This window comes from Columba livia, chromosome 1 (assembly GCF_036013475.1).
Source record: "Columba livia isolate bColLiv1 breed racing homer chromosome 1, bColLiv1.pat.W.v2, whole genome shotgun sequence".
Taxonomy (NCBI): Eukaryota; Metazoa; Chordata; class Aves; order Columbiformes; family Columbidae; genus Columba; species Columba livia.
In genome coordinates, this window is record NC_088602.1 from 96,240,586 (window position 1) to 96,258,486 (window position 17,901).

Genomic DNA, 17,901 nt, shown 5'->3' on the forward strand with positions numbered 1-17,901 from the left:
TCGTCTTCCACGGAGAGCCCTTTGCCTGCCCTGAGCACGACCGCTGCAGGTAGCCGTGCCACGAGCCCTGCCGCTGAAGCTCAGACGCCCACCATCAACCACGTGAGCGGCACGACGGCTCAGCCCAACACCAAGACGCCCCTTTCCGTCCCTACCACATCGCTGGCCAACCCCTCTGCCACGGAGACAGACGGCGGAGCAGGGAGCACTGAGACTGCGCCCACGACGGCCACCCAGCGAGGGAGCTCGAGCGGCCCGTCTGCCGCCACCAGGGTGACCAGCTCCGCCTACCCATCGATGACGCCCAACAACACGGCCACTGGCGTGGCCACAGCAGCGTTGTTGGGTAGCTACTCCACCACGAGTTTTATGAAATTATCATCTCTTAATCCTTCTTTCACTATAACTTGCTGTGAGTATTTTGGTGCATAATGGTAAATCTATTTTCAGTCTTTTATCAATAATTGAGTATAGTTTAGTTCTATACTTGCTATTTTGAGTCAGAATTTCAATTTTTGCAATATATATTTTAGTTTTCTTATATAATAGAGGAATAGGAATAACATCATTAACATACATTTCTCATATTTTTAGGTGTAACCTGTAATTGTATTCATAGTGGCTTGTGTTGCTGTTATGTAATGTGGTGTGTAATAGATAGAAAATGCTGTGAGTTATGTTACTTAGGTAAACTAATATCACTAGGTTGCTTAATTGGTTTTGTCTATTCAAGTTCCGAAATTGTATTTTATGGAATTCTTGAGGCAGTTCCTTCTTTATGAGAATTGTCCCATATGTATTTGTATGAATTTTGTTTTCATTTTTTTCAATAGTAGTTCTATTCTAGTGACTGTCATGAAAGCACCACAAAAGTCAGTTCAGGCAGTCTACAAGTTCCAAAACCGACTGTATTGTAGATGCCAAAGTATAGCAACTAAACTGACTAGAAACAGGATTTATACAAATTATTTAGAATTATGACAACATAAAGCACAGTTTCATATACCAGTTGAGGAGATTATTGAGGTATGACCACATAAGAGGATCCACAGCATGCACACATTCACTCACAAGAAACAGAATTGAGAGACCTCTTTCTCTCAATTGTACCCAGAAGAGTATAGTCACTTGCCTGGGTTGTGCAAGAGATCACGCAAAGATATATCCAGCAGAGAAAAACCACCACTCACAAAATTAGGAGGTGAAGCGCACTCAGTCCCAGGAAGTCTCCTTAGGTGACATCCTGATCTAAGGGGAGGGCTCCAGCTCACAGTCCTCCTGCTCCAAGAAGACCGTTCAAAGGCGGTCTTTGGCAAGGACCCTGTTTTATAGCCTGGTCAGATCTGGCTGTGGTCATTATGGTGTGGTCAAGAAGCTTCTCTGACCACCTTCTTTGTTGAGGATCCTGTCCACTGACTGAGGGTCCCGCTCCTCCTGCTGCCACCAGCCAGGTGGATGTAGGTGAGGTCACCCTTCCCCAGGGTGGGGGAGGATGTGACCGTCAGCACCGTGGCACCACCCTGGGTGTGTAGATGGGGACAGGCACAGTGGAGCACAAAAGGTCTTGAAGAGCCATCAACTGTCATATTGAAGGCTTCAGTTCTCAGGGGATGTGCAACTGCTACAGTGAGTCTTTGGTTTTTGCAAAGTGGCTATTTGCCTACTTCAAAGAAAATGCAGAAATGAATTTTGCTTCATTCTTTAATTGATAAAAAACTAAAGCAATGATAGAAGAGAGGAGAATGCATTCTTTTTATATTCTGCTACAAACAAACAAACATCAAGACGGGATGTGATTTTAATTTTTAGATCATAATAGTATTCTACTAGTCTGAATATAAATCTAAGGGGTTAATCCTTCTCTGATTTGGAGTCTTAGTGCTCTTACAGAATTCAGTAGGAGATACGCACATGCATGATAAGGTATAACTTAGTCTTTCACACCTTGGTAAAAACGTTGCAGAGACTTTTTTTTATTCCTTAAGGAACCAGCTTTGCATTAATACTTTATTCCTTAAACACACAGGGACTATAACTGCAAGTCTTACAGGAATTTCCTTTTTGCTTTTTAGCTCCAATCACTTTCTCCATACAGCTGGAGAAGGTGACCAGTACAATGATACAGTTCAGCTGGAAACCTCAAGGTGGCACAAGAGACAGCCCTTACAGAGTGCATCTGTGGGGAGGCTCTCCCCAAATGAAGATAACCCTTAATGAAAGTACTGCATTTAATAATCTGCTTTCTGATCATGAATATCAAATATCTGTGGATGTTTCAACTTGCTCTAAGAACGTCAGTACCTCCTTGAAAGTTCGGACAGGTATTTTCTCTGGAACCTTTTATTTTTCTTTTTTTACATTAGCAGACTAACACAGACATTGCCTGGTGATTAAGCCCTTTTTCACTGAGCAGCTACCTAGACATGAATAAGCTATATACTGAAATGAACAGGTAAAGGGAGTTCGAACTTTCGGACACCAAAAGCCTTCAAATTTTTCACAGGGCTAAGATACAAAGCCTCCCTTGCCGTCCTGCCAAATCCAAAACTTCACTGAACCAGAACCACAGTGGTTCAACATGCCAGTCTCTCACAGCTTTGTACTTTTTACTGCCTAAGCCTGTCCTTCTCCTGCATCTTCACACACAAGTTTTCTCTACCTTTGGGTTCTCAGTCACATTTCAGCCAGCAGGTTTAAATCCACAGTCCTCCTCAGGAGGACTTAGCCTAGGAAAGCCCAGAGTCCTGTACCTCCTACTGCTTGCACACTTTGTAAATCCCAGCTTCTCCTTCGATAGAAGCAGCAGCTGCAGTATAGCAAGTGCTTGCAGTAAGATATATCAGTGTAGTGAAGTTCACAAGTTCAATACCTTTTCTATTACCTATTACCTGGAGTATTGTTCTGTTTTCCTGGTACAGCATCTGTGATTCTGGGAGCAACTGTGCTTCCTACATTAAGCGGCATGTTGGAAAGAACAGAGTCAATGTGCAGCAGGTCAAGGGCATGCCTCTTGCAGGGGCTGGTGTTCAAAGCTGCCTTGCTGTGAGGCACATAATCCAAAGGTACGGTGCTCCTTTCCCTTGACACCATCTAGCAGCTTGTCCTCTTCTTCCAGAGACACATTAAGTAAAAGGTGTGGAACACAGCGGTCATTGTGTGGTAGAGAGTATTTATGGGTTATATTATGGCCATCTGTGATGCAGATAGTTAACCTGTCTACATTCACCTCTGGTCTGCTCTTATCCTTAGTCCAGGGGTGCCAAACTCATTTTCACTGGGAGCCACATCAGCCTTGAGGTTGCCTTCAAAGGGCCAAATGTAATTTTAGGACTGTATAAATAAAGGAGTAGTTACATTTGTCAGTAGTAACATATTATAGTTACTTAGGATTGTATAAATGTAGAAGTAGTTACATTTATTAGTAGTAATACATTATAGTTACTTTAGGACTGCATAAATGTAGGAGTAGTTACATTTATCCAGTATTAAAGTTACATTTGGCCCTTTGAAGGCAACAGCGAGGCTGATGTGCCCCTCCCGCCATGAAAATGAGTTTGAGACCCCTGCCTTAGCTGAGGAACCATTTTTAAACAATACCTATACGTTGACTGGTTATTCTGTCTTTAATATCTCCACAGCTGCTGAAGTCTTCAATGGAACCACTAGGATTATCAACAAAATATTCGTACCTGAATATCAGAACAAATCAAGTATAGCATTTAAGGACTTTGAAACAAAGTTCATTAATGAGGTATTTTTCTTAGGAGTTCTAAACCAACATTTGTTTTCTGTTGAGCTCTTCCTAATATAAATAATCACGAGGATCTGGATATGTATAATCTTAAGTGTGGATGGTTAAAAACAAAGCATTACTTAAGGCCATACTTCTCATTTACATTGTGGTCCTTGGAGGCCCTGGTTTAAATGAAATTCTGTCTGGGACTTAAACACACTCTCCTACTATGAGAAATGCTTCTAAATGAATAATTGCCAGCATTTTGCTCTAACAATTTTTTATGTTAAAGGAGAAAAATAGATAATAACTTAAACTTTTTACCTTGCAGACAGAAAAACATCTGCCACAGAAGATAAGAGAATTAATAAAGGGAAAAAAACTGCGTATCATAATTAATAGCATCGAGAATGGCAGTGTGATTGTGAACTTTGACATTGTGTTGGACATAGGAGAAAATGTAACAGAAAAGGAGGTTTCAGATGCCTTTATAGAGGCCCTTAACATGAGTACTGTATTGAAGGCTGATCTTAAAAAGACTGTTATACAAGGTACGAATTCATGCATCACTGTGAATTCAAGTGGTGGTATATATTTCACTGAGGGTTACATCCACTGAAATGGAATTTAGGTGGGGAAAGGCAACCACAAATAGTATTCTGTTTATCTATTTTTCCATTGCTGACTTAAAATCTTTTTTTGTTCTCTGTTTTGTTTAACTTCACTGCAGCAAGGAATAGCTGTCAGCCAGGATTAAATGGCTGTTCCCAACATGCTACCTGCACTGCTGAAGGAGCAAGTTATTCCTGTCAATGCAACGAAGGATTCACAGATAACAGTCACCAGGTTCCAGGGAGAGTTTGTCAGCAAAAGCAGAATTCACGTAACTGTTTTATCTTTTTTTTTTTTTTTTAAGAAAACACTTTACAAAATTGCATATAAGTCTTTTCCCTCCCCTGACTCTCCTTTAGATTAGTTACACTGGCCTTTGATGGATTGCATTTGATGTGAGAATGGGTACCACAATTAACTATTTAGGCAAACAATGGAAGCATATATTCTAGGTTTGATTATTGAAAGTTGTTTATGAAAATAAATAGCATAAACTTGGTGAAACTTTAGAAGAAAATGTACTCACTGCCTCCAAATTGCTGTTTTACAGAACAGATTACTGCAGTCCCTTCAAAAAGTGTTACAGCTGATTCCATTGTCACTACCACATTTGCATCAGGACTTTGCAGTAAGTAAATATTTGTTATTGAATACTGGAACTAAAATTATCCGATATTATTTATTAAAATCAGATACAATACTCTTGTTCACCAGTCATATCAGCTGTGAAGTAAATCTCAGGTTATAACTTCAGAAAGAGAAGCCTGAGAAAACCACTGAAAATACAGAATTATACAAATATAAATCAAGACAGTTTCTACACCTTGGTAGAGCCCTCCCAAATCCAGCAACATTCCACTGGGTGCCTACCTCCAGTGATATGTGATTTTTCCTAATGCTATTATGAAGCACATTTATTGAACGCCTATCTACCGCTCTAAACCTGGAGTTGCCTGGTGGCTTTTTAGTAATCCATCCTCCTGATGATATCAGTATGAGTCAAACTGCAGTTCACCTCAGAACACTCATTGGAGCAGCTGCCTTGCCTGTGGTGAGAAAGACTAGAAGCAAGTAAAGTGCCACCCATTTATGTTTTGGAGCCATTAATGTGTGGTTTTTATCTATAGAGAAAATAGTTTATTTCTGATGTTGTGGGACAATGGGGTCAAAGGCTGGAATCAGCCCTAAGAAAGCTCACAAAGATTTATATGGATTTAATTTGTATATTTTTTGCTTCAATGTTAAATGTGTAAAATTGCAGAAGTGAAATGAACTGCTCTCAGCTGCGTGACGCTTTTTCGCTTTGCAGTGCCAGTGTCCATCCAAGTTCAGAATGTGACTGCAGAAGCAATACAATTCAGCTGGACTGGTGGCAGGAACAGCAGCCTCTATGCCATCTCCCTCATGGATGGAAACCGGAAGATAAATGAAACTACTACAAAAGAGACAAAAGCTGTCTTTAAACATTTACTACCTGGTTATGTATACACAATATCTGTGGCAGTATTACCTTGTGCTGAGAACAGCTGGACTTCAGTTAGTGTCCGAACAGGTATTTCCTTGATCATCTTGTAAATTCTTGTTAAGGAATGTACTTTCAGAATATCTTTTAACAATATGTTTGGGTTTGATTTCATACAGTATTATTCCTGTAAGTCACCTTTATTTATCTGACTCATTCCCCTAGTTTGATAGGACTACTTGGATTAAACAGGAGTTTGCAAGAGTAAGTGCCTATTCTGTAAAATTTCTGACCATGCTGTATTGATGAACCATAATTCTGTACAAAAGTAAAGATATTTTAGTTGTAAATTTAACAGTACATATTCTGGTGATGTGAAGTTTATGCTGTACATGCTTTTGTGGATGCAGGCAATCCTTAAGTGTCATTGTTATATTTTTAATTTCATCCTAGGGTATAGACATTAAGAGAGGCTGTTTAATTGTATCACTGTACTAAAGCATGAAAAGTAGCTACAAGGTGAAAACTAATGAGGGTTCTCATCAATTCTTTTACAAGCCATCTTGAAAAGCCTTAGGCACTTTACCTCAGCTATTCCAAATGGAAAGGAGTTCCAAAACTGCAATGCTGTGATGTTCTGAGAACACTATCAAATTACCAGCCTAAAAGTATCCATGGCAAATCTATTTCCATTTGTTTTTAAGCCAACATTGCTCTCTAACTTAAATAGTTCCTCTCTCTTCCCGTCTTCATATTGTGTTCTCAATTTCTGATACAATCACAAACATTACCTACAGACAATGCTCTCAGACTTTGTTCGCTAGAATAGACAAGCCATTGTTTCCTAGTTTCCTTTCATAAGAAGAATTCTTCATTGCCTTAGAGGCCTCTTAGAGTCTGCTCTTTGTTTTTTGAAATAGAAATCACGTTTCCTGAGTGTGAGTGAGTGGGATTACACACAGCCATCCAGGAAAGCTTGGATCATTGCTCTTACTATATCATTAGCATTCCCATCTCTCCTGGAAATGTATTGAACAACACATCATAAGACTACTCATGCTTTTTTCATAGCTGCATCACAGCTGTGATCAGCTCAGGCACTGAAATTTTTTTTTTTCTTCAATGCTGATGCTGCCAGGTTAGAGAATAAATTTTTATTGTTTTCCTAAATGCACAACTTTAATGGAAAGTCATCCCAGCATTGCTGCTCTAGCCTTAGCTTCATCTAATTCTTTCTGGAAGATATTTTGGGTCTGCCTTGTGTTAATGACACTACTAACTTTGTGCCATCAGCAAATTTTATGAGCAAACTGCTCCATTTTCTGGCAAGATCTAGCACGGAAATGTTGAACAAGTTCTATACATGAACTCAAGAAACACCACATGTAATATCCCTCTAAAGCAAGTGTTTTTCTTCTAAAGCTACCCATTGCCATCTCCCCATTAGCCAATTCCTTTAGACAAATCTTTATCCACTAAAAAAATTACCACTTGGCACTGTATAATTTTGCTTTCCTATCATTGGAAGAGATCTGAAATTAAGGTTGTCAAAGGAAGCTACGAAGTTATTCTGGCGTTATACACTTTGGCTAAAACTGTATTTCAGTTTATCATACTTTCTCTGTAGCTGAGAAATTTTTCATTATGTTTTTAACATCCTTTGAAAGATCTAACAGAACTTTTGACAACTGTTACTTTCTTTCAGCATTTCTTGACCTCTAAAACATAACTCTCTTTGTTGCAACCTCTTTTCAGCTCTCTAATGGATTGTCTGATTAAGTCTCAAAACTCTCTAGGGTAATTCTAGCAGGTAAACGTAGGGTTCCTTCTTATGGATTTACCCTCTATCTTAGGCTTTAGGACCACAGAGTTAAGGAATTCTCATCATAATTTCCATTCAATTTTTCCAATACCTCATTCCTGTGGCTTTCATTTATTAGCTTCCTATTAAAAAAAAAAAAAAAAAAAAAAGTAAAAAAAAGAGAAGTGATTCCTTTTGTAATCTGAAGACATCTGCCCTACCAAAAAGTGTGAGCTAATTTAAAAAAAGCCATAAAGAACAAGTCATCTGGATTTTATGTGGCGTTAAAGATTATGTTCAGTTCTGTGAGAACTATAGCTATACCCAATGAACTAACCATACAAAACCTTCATTACCATCATTTACTACTATTTTGACCCATTATCAATAATTCAGATTAGCCAGTCCAGACAAGAATACTGAGGTCCTGAGACTCCATAATGCATATTGTTTTCAAATGAATTTGCAGGTGATTTTTACTTCTGGAAACTCTTATCTAGTTCACCTGAGATGTACAAGCACACAACAGTACAATCTATATCTTTAAGTTCCATAAGAAATTAGAATTCTCAACATTATCTCAGTAAAGTTCTCAAATACCACCTACCCACCAACCACCTGCCTCCCTTCTGATACGTTCTGTTTTCATAGTCTGCAGTTCTAAGTTCTCACTGGGCAAAAGGAACTGCTGCTTAGGTTGTTCTTTGGCCATGATTAAATGCTTTTACGTATTCCAGTTTGGAACTATGATGCACCAGATGGAGCACAAAGAGGGTTTTTTCACCCTATCTTTTTCTTACTACCAACAATCATGCATACTCAGAAGCAATTATCTTGATTTTTTTAAATTATTTTACAGATCCTGTTTCCTGTTTCAATAGAACTGAGTTTTGCTTACCAAAAAATACTGGCTGTCCTGACTTAAAAGATATTGTATGCTCACGTAAGTTTTATAGAATTTTAAAATTTATTTATTCATAACTATGGTGTATCATTTCACAATATAGTATCTTTCATGAGTATTTTGCCATCTGTTTTATTATGTCTCTTCATATAGCAGCTGAAGTTCACCCATCTTCGATAAGGAAGCTGCCTTCATCAAACTTCAGTGTCAGCTTCCAACTCTATTTTTAATTTGGACTTTTCTATGTGAAGCACACTTCTTCTGGCTTAGGGCTTATCCACCTACTTGGGAGGATTGAAATGTACACAGTGTCTTGAAGAATCTAATAGACTCATCTTGCTTCTGCTGAAATCAATGGGAGAGTGGCTGTTGAATTAGGGAGTAGGATGCACTTTGAATAATATAGGAATGAGTAACAAGTTGTGAGAATTATGACTGACAAATCAGAAAAGGAAGAGTTTCAATTCTTGAAGGTTCAGAAGCCAGTATACTGACATGATACACTTTCTTATTATGTGATTAGTTTCTGTTTATATCAATCAGTATTATTAATACACTTGATCATAAAGTTCAAAAAGCAAGTATGGAGTAACGTCCTGGGATTCACTTAATTGTTTCACTTTTTTTTTTTTTCCAGAATACCAAGCATTTGCCTGCACTGTTTTGTTAAAAAGCCAGACATTTAAGCATATGCTATACAACTCTGATAGTGAAAGCTACAAAACAATGTCTGAAAGTATTAAAACAGAAGTAAGTTGCTGTAATCTTCTTTTTCATTATGAAAGATCTAAGGAAAGTTTTGCAATTAGCAACATCTGTTTCCTAGATTAAGTCTTAAATCAAGATTATGATGGGAGAAAACAGTGTAGGAAGCACAAGAACTGTCTTGACTGAAGGAGAGAAAGCATGTTGTCCGATGAGGAGGGGTATGTTCCCTAACTCATCCTCAAATATAAGATATTTATTGAAAGGCATTTTAAAATTATATTTTTATAAGCACAAGGAACATCCCATTATTTTTATTTTCTCCCACCTTGCTAAGCAGATGCCTGTAGAGATAGAAAAAATAATAGTGCCCAAAAATAACATTTCAACACATACTTGTGTTGGAAATACGGGACCTTTACCAATGTGTACTGTTAGTCCAGATCATTGTGAGTTTGCTTCATGGTGGTGGTTACTGGGCTGGAGAAGGTATCAAGGACACCATAACAGAGAAGAACTGAAGAGAGAACAAGGAAGCTTAGAGACAGTAGATGAGAAAGCTGACAAGCAGAAGCAGCAGTCTGCTGCACAGCATCTTTAGCAGAATCCTAAAGAAGAATAGTAGTAATTTACACACCTCACAAGAATCCTGATATACATGAGCCTGTTGGAAAGGTAAAGATACTGTAAGATTGGGGTAGACCGCGTTTAAATAACTAACACAGAAAATTATTTTTAGCGCAATCATCATACATTTTAGTGAAGAGTCTTCACACATTTCATAAGCAGTAATTGATTTGTTCTCACAAGGCCAGCTCCTTGTAACCTTGTCTTATGACTGCTAATATCTCCATTTCATGGATAGAAAATTTACTTTAGTGAATTTAAAAGGCTTCCTCCAACCTGACTGAATGAAAAAGAAGTCCCTTTACTGTGTTTTAATAAACATTCAGGCCCTGTGCAACATGTCACTATGACAGTTATCACAATTTTCCCTAAAAAAAATGGCAAAAAAAATGAGCAGCTGTACTAACATAACTGAAAATGTAGCAGATTTGTCTGCTGGATTTTTTTTTTTTTTTTTTACAATTTGACTATTGAACTATCTATTTTAAATTCAACAGTACTATCCCTTTGTAGTTGTAGTTTTTGAAATTTTACACTTCCAACTGCATAGGCCAGGTTTCCTATCTAGACTGCTCATTGTGGTAAGGAAAATAAAAGCATTTTTGGAGTCTCTGGCCAGAAAACTTGATGTGACCTGTAGTTTGGGGTGAGGGTTTATCCCACAGAGAAAGATGGAGGTAGACAACTGGGCAGTGAATCAGAACAGAGTCTGTTATCATCTATGAAAAATAGCAATCCTTCAGACTTTTCAGGCAAAATATCATATTTTTCCACAGCAAGAAGATTTCGTTTTTCCTAGTGGGAAAATAATCTATTTTCCTGTAAATATCAGTCCTCGCAGAAACTTTTAAATTGGTCTTACTTAAAAAGTAGAACTACCCGTTCTTACCCTATATCCACATGAAAGCACTGGGGAAGCCTGTGCTTTTGGAGACATCAGTGTAAACATGAAATAATTCCAATTGGTGTGATGGGATTAAACTTATTTTATTTTATGCCACAATTATTAAGAAACAAATCAGACCCTTGTCTTTCTTTGTATAGTTATTCTGTGGCATCATGATTTTGATAATCAGGTAATAAAAACATTTTAGCTGTTCTAAACCTCTAATGTCAAGTTGTATGCTGATAGTGTGTGCGTGACCATGCTTGAAGTTTAGCTATACATGTTAAAAAAGCTAGAGGGCGCTGAAGGTAACTGTAAAAATGTTAGCTGCACTATGCAGATTCCAAATTTTGTGCAGTCTGGGTCTCATATGGGTTTGCAGCCTGTGGAGGAGGATAACATTGACAGCTAGCTAAGCAGATTACTGCTTTCGATGTCAAACTTTGATTCCATATTTTCTGTCACAGACTTCGTGTTGTTTTGGAATCCTCCTTCAGTAAGAATTTTAGTGGTATAGAAAAAAATTACTGTCAATATTCATTTATTTGTTATTCCAAAGAGATTACCCTGGAAGAATGATAAGTGCAGAAAATTAATATCTTGATGTGTGTGTGATGTATGTATTCCTGCTTCGCCTCAGTCGACTAACACATGGAAAAATATCCATTTCAATTTACACAGGTTGTTAGAGAAATGCGCATTAAACTGAAGGATGACCACTTCGATATCGTTATGGTTGGATTCAGACCTGGAAGTGTGATTGCCTATTTTATTTCTCTTCTGCAAAAACAAGAGCCCATTGATGTGAATCTTCTGCAGGCATACTTAAGTCAAATATTAAAGAGCAAGTTTGGTGACCAAACTGAAGTAACTGTACAACGTAAGTGATATTGAAACAGCTTCTCTGTGATAGTGTAGGAATTAAAGGGTCAGATCTCCTGTTCTTCACAAAAGCTGATAAATTAACTTATTTCTTTTAAGAGGTTCAAGTATTTCAGATAACTTATTTAAACATTCACAGAACACATAGCCCAGATAAAATATAGATGATGGATGCATTTTAAAGAGCCACTGCACATAGCTGGTTCCAGACTCAAAGGATAGATTCTCCTCACATAGAAGGAGGCCTAGGTGAGCTTCTTGTTGCCATGTGTATTAACCTTCATATCCTCCATCCTGATCCTAAAAGATTGGCTTTCACTGGAGAAGGGGATGAGCAGACTTCTGCAGTGACACCTGCGATACTTCTCTGTGGATAGAGATGGGAAGGAAGGATTCACCTCTTCTCCTGGACAGCCCCCACAAACCTTTGGCCCCTGCTTCCATGGCTGAAGGCAGTGTGGATTTAGCAACACAAAATACTGCAGAGATGCAGTGAGTCTGAGAGGGAAAGCAGATATTGTGCAGGAGGATATTAATCCAAAATAATCTGTCATGCTCATGGTAGTGGTAATGTGCTTGTTGCCTTGCGCTGCTATGAGTGTGGGGCTTTTCATGCAACACAGATGTTCCCTCTGCCCCAGTTAACACCCTTTATTTGTAAAAATGCTAGCTAGCACTATAATTTAGCCTTTTCACCATTTCTACACACATCTTTACCACAGAGATGAGCTATGCTTACACACACTACAGGTGTGTGTAAGCATTGCCTTTACCTGGCAATTAGGAAGCTGTCTGGTTTTGGCCTACCAGTTTGGAGACTTTGATTTAAGTGGACTGTCTCATGGAACAAGACATGGGTAGGTGTGAGTACAGCTGGCAAACCAGGTCCCAATTAATTTCACAAAGTTGCTTGTGAAAGTATAAGGAGGACTGCATAGGTTAAATTATGTACAGCTCCATTTCATGGCTCCTTTTGACACCTTGGAGTGACTCCTTGTTGAGGTACAAACTGGAGTCCTCTCCTCCCAGAACCTCAGAGATACTTTTCACCAAATAAACCCTGAGAGCTGCTGATTATGGATGTCATCAATAGATCACAAGGACCTTCAGAGAGAGAGATGTCCATAAAATTTTCAAGTTAACAAATCTTTATTACATTAAAAAACATTTTTAGTATTATTCAAATGTTTCAAAGTTTCCAAACACTAAAATGCAGCTGTCACTTAGGGTTCCAAGCTTTCTTATATCTACTTTTTGCTGTTTGTAGCTAACATTTCTAAAATGTGTTTTAAATTTCCAGCTCTGTCTGTTCAGCCATCAACTGAAAACAGTTCCCCCTGGAAAGCGGCAGTGATTGTCCTTGGAGTTTTACTTGGAGTTGCATTAGTGCTGATTCTTCTGGTAATATTGGCTTACATCTATACGAAGGAAAGAACGGGTAAATATTTGTTTGAACCCAAAGGACTCCTGGGAAATTTTGTCTACAAGCACCCATAATATAAGCCACCAGTTTCATTTACATACTGGGTAAGGGGAAAAATGAATATATTTGTCTTAAAATTTAATGCTAATTGTTTATATTAACTTAAGATAACACTACCCTTTCTTTCCCAATGCACATCACCAAATTCTTGAGCTCCTAGGACCTCCAAAGAATCATCTTTTTAACGTTGCTCTCAGGTATGGAATGGGGAATTTTCCTTATTGTACATGTGGTAGAGTGAGGCACAGAGAAACTTCTGTTCTGACTGACCACTGCAGGTATTGCAATGATTCCTAACCATTGACTACAGAGAGAGACAGGATGTGAACTGCTCATTACTCTAATATTTAGATGACACAGCAAATAAAGTGATTAATGTTAGTACCTATGGCAGGCCACCTGACTAAACAGCTGAGCCCAGAGTCCATCCTGTTGGGCTTTATGCACTCAGCTGAGGGTGATTCACCTCACTTGAGATTTTTGTCACCATATGAAGATGCCTCTTACTCTTCAGTGACTGCAGAACAAGACTAGGGCATTTAATGTTCCAGCATGTGTGGGTTGGTTCGGAGTCTGAAGGGAAGTGGAAGGGATTTGAGTTATATGGACTTGCTATAGGAGTCTCTGGTGGAACAGGAATTTGATCTGGAGGCTTCTGAATTCAAGGATACTTTCTTTAATTGTTGGGCTATGAAGAAACAAATTACTTTATGTGACAAATATATAGCGTGCTAAATACAGGTGTGGTTTAATAGGAAATCAGTAATTGAAAAGCCTCAACATGTTACTAGATGAGGTAAGGGAGACAAAATTTTATTTGGGCGGAAGTATTTTACTCATCTATTTTTGGCTGCCAAAAACAGTTGGGCAAGGATGTATCATACAGTGCCATTTTGCCTTGCTTTTGATAATTGCAAAGTAGAGTCTGCTAAAAGCAACCTGAAGAATCTCGTGGCATTGGACAAGACCTTGTGCTTCAGAGCAATGAAAAGAAATGGCCTTTATCTGCTTTCACGACCCTTAGCAGCAGCCTCAGTGAAGTTACAGTCTGTTTCTCCTGTGGTGTATATTTTCTGCTTGGAACACGTTGCTGAACAAATGCTAAAGGGCAGTATATTGCTGTACATATTATCAGTAGGATTTAGGTATTTAATCTCAAATCAGTTCTCCCTGTGTCTGCTGTGTATTTTGTCTGTATGCCAATGCTCTGTATTTGTGTCCAAGCACTGAATATCCTGTGACATTGAGGCCCTGGCTTATGCCCCCTGCACAGTTCAAGCCCTTTGTCTTTCTGGGTTATGTTATGGTTAGTTGGCATGAGTTAGAGTAAGGAGGTGTCCAAAACTGTAGCATGTTGTGGGACATCAGCGGTCAAAGGACCTCAGCAGAGTGGTGGTGCACAAGCAACTCTGCTGTCTTCTGGGTGCAGCCAGGGTTAATTTCTTTTATCCCTCCTTTCCTGTGGTACAGTATAGCTCCTTGGAGGAACCTTGCCAAGGACGCTGTTTAAGCAGAAGGGTGAAGCTATCTCATGCACTGGCCCTACTGCAGAAAGGCTGGTTTAGTTCAGGCTGTGTCATTACCCTGATGAGGGAAGTCATGTCCAGCCTTGCTCCTCTGTCCTTGACAGTGTCACTGTGCGAGGCCAACAGCTTGTGCTGATTGAGAAAGGAAGGCTGTTTGAGTACCCAGGGCATCTTTACACACAAAGTTGTGTTGGTGGTTTATCTTCATGTCTGGAATATTTATATATTTTTTTCCAGAGTGACCTATGAAAGAGAGGTCTTGAATGACTTGCTCTGCCTTTCCTTCCATGTAATATCAGCTTGGCTGCCTTTCTGCTCCAGTCTGGGGCATAGAGTCAAAGCCTACCTCATTGATGGGAAGTCAGTATGATTAATATTTGTTAAACTTATTTTGAGCTAGCTCTGGTGCTATCTTCACTGAACAGTCACTAGCCAATGTATTCTGCCAGTAAATACAAGTTCTCCAGTGAGGTGTGTGTTGAAAATACAAATGAATGCTCTTGCTTATGTTAATACTATTTTATTTCTGTTTTGAGGGGTCTGCCTTGAATAGCAAACTCTCATTGTTAGTAAACCTTTCTGATGTCCTTGCAAATAATGTTGAAATAAAGACCATGTACAGCAGGTTTGTACTATGGAATCCTGGGACTTGTTAATGCAAAATATATTTAAATTCTCTGAAGAAAAGTGGTATTTTAAATGATTTTCTCAAAAGTGCTCTACAAATAAAATCTCTGTTTTTACAAATTTGCATTCTGATGGCATCTGCTGTTCTTATTTTGTCATGTAATTTAGAGCCTCTTCTAGCTGAAGGAGGGAAGGGTGGCCAATACTATCAATAACAGAGCTAACCTTGATCCAGTATGCAGTTACACAGAAGCGTGATCTCTTTGAGCTAGATTAAACAAGAGAAGCTAGGTCTAATTTCTTTTACTCCAATAAAAATCTCCCTACTACCACACTGTGGTGTCTAGACCCTGAGAACTCTCTGAAAATGAGAGCAAGAATAGTCAGAGCTCCCCTTTCCATGGAGAATTGCTTCCCCAAGCAGCATTTGGACAGGCATATGCCCTACTCAGAGAGATTCAGACCCAGCAAGTGGGACAGGGGAATCAATGGCTGACAGCAAGATGCTCAAAGATGTCTAGGTAGCTGGCTCCTGTTGATATCAGTGGGATTTAAGCAGCCCCTGCATCTTTGTGGTTCAGGGTCTATATGACTGAGGAAAGGCATTTTGCTTGTTTCAGACTCACATTTTTTTTTCCCCCTTGGACTGACATTATTACCCAGAAAAACACGAGCTGCTCTGGCTTCAAGAGACAGGGGTGAGCTGGTGTCTGAGCAGCAAAACCACACAAGTCTGGTTTCCTAGGGGCTGGCACCCTGTGTGCTCTATATCCCATCACTGCAGTAACACACCTTCCCACCTCCATGACCTCCCCTGCCCCCAGTTCCATGGTCACTTCACTGTGCCAGCTCCAGTCTTGCCTCTTCCCTCTCATCCTCTAGGCCTGTTTGTCTGGGCAAGAGATGGCATAGTCTGGGTAATGGTTGAGCTTTCCACTAGTGCAAGCAATATTAAAAGCCCCTGATTTTCACCATACTTCAGTGACCTCAGTATACTTGAGACCTCTGAGCCTCTCTTTGGAGGTATCTCCCATGCTGGGGATCTTTGATGTGATTGGCAGCAGGGCTGCTGTGGCGCCTGCTGGACAGCCTGTCTGTGAGAGGAACTGAGCCAACAAGGGTTGCTGGGGCCATCGCCTTTTAGGAGGTAGCACCATACTTGGCCCTTGGCTGCTATTGTTGTTTTCCATTTGAGAAGCAACCTGGAGCTCTCCTGCCTCATGGTTCACGGAAGCCTGATGTAAGAACCTCAGCCCGCTGTATATGTTTTACCACTTCACTTTGATATAGGTGGTCAGAGTCTCTGACCAGTTATATTGTTGATCACACAAGAGGAGAGAAAAGTGTTTTCAGACAGAATAAATTCTGCAGATACTGGTGCAGAGGGGCAGAAGGTTCTGGGACAAGTCACCTGTGGGACTGATGAGATTTCCAGCCCAGGGGGAAATCTAAAAAATGCTAAAAATTAGAGGTAAATTGCTTAAGTTCATAAATGTGGAAGATAATAAACTAAGCAGTAAGTGGAGATGTAAAAATGTTAGAAAGCATATATTGCAGGGCAGCATGAAATACGTGTTAGTCTGAAAGTAGAATGCTGACCAGCGCATACCAACCATAGTTTAGTCTATCACCCACTTTTTTGTAGAGACAGGAGGAATGCAGCCAGATAATGATATTATGTTTTGCTCATGTGAACCTCTGCAAGATATGCCCTCTGGTATTTAAGCTGTCATTCAAATGAGAGCATCAGATAAGGTTCCCCACATCTGTTGAACTCCTACCCTGTTTTGCAACAATTCCAAGATTTGGATATTCCCTTTCTTGGCAGCATTAGCCTTCTAGCCTCAGAAGAGGCCCATGACATGCTGTTTTTTCCATGAGCACCAGTAGTATAAGTACTAGAGAAATATTTCAGCTTGCTATATAGAGAATTGTTATGTTCGCTCAGAAGACCCACCTAACCCAGCACTCCAGCTCCAACAGCTTTCAGATGACATGCAACCCCTCTCTTTTGTGGTCTCAGCCTATGGTGGGTAGTATCAGTCTCTGCTGCTCAAGGTTCTGGCCAGCTTCCAAGTGCTAGCCACTTAGGCTACCATTCCCTTCATGCATGCTGTGATCAAGGCCAAGGTCTTAGAAAATATTGTGTTCTGTGCTTGTTGAAACCAATAGCAATCTGCCTCTGGCCTCTGTCATGTCATGTGATGGCCCTGGAACTCATGAGATGACACTCAAGTCTTCTGCTGATTTTTAAATACTTTCACTTTTCTACAATTTATTATTCTGGTTGCTGTAAATAACCAAAAGCTTTGCTCCATCTTCATGACTAAGTTATTAGACCTTGTGACAAAAACGATGGTACTATGAAACCAGGACCATACTCAGCTGTTACTGTGGAAGAGCGGGTTTTGCCATCACCATCTTCTATCCAATTGAGATTACATGGGCTACCCTAGGAATTTCCCTTAGTGCCCTTGTTGTACACTCATGATGGAGAGTGGGAGCTATACCTTCTTTAAAAGGGAGGAGCAAAACAACAGGACAGGCTCTCAGACTGAACAAGAGAGGCCTGGGAAACACCAGCAATGTCATCTCTCTCCTGTTCTCCTCCAGCCTGTGAACCACTGCCAGAGAAACAGAAGAAACTGGCTGA

At 39.6% G+C, this 17,901-nt stretch overlaps 1 protein-coding gene across 1 annotated transcript; it reads left to right on the forward strand.

The window, feature by feature from the left end:
* Window positions 1-223: 223 nt before the first annotated feature.
* LOC110357374 (uncharacterized) lies at window positions 224-15,368 on the forward strand. Its single transcript, XM_021284834.2, has 11 exons — window positions 224-412; window positions 2,073-2,321; window positions 3,639-3,751; window positions 4,065-4,284; window positions 4,464-4,616; window positions 4,896-4,973; window positions 5,655-5,897; window positions 8,468-8,551; window positions 9,150-9,262; window positions 11,412-11,610; window positions 12,913-15,368. The coding sequence occupies exons 1-11, from the start codon at window positions 298-300 to the stop codon at window positions 13,107-13,109; spliced, it is 1,764 nt and encodes a 587-aa protein (XP_021140509.2). The 5' UTR covers window positions 224-297; the 3' UTR covers window positions 13,110-15,368.
* The last annotated feature ends 2,533 nt before the right edge of the window (window positions 15,369-17,901 follow it).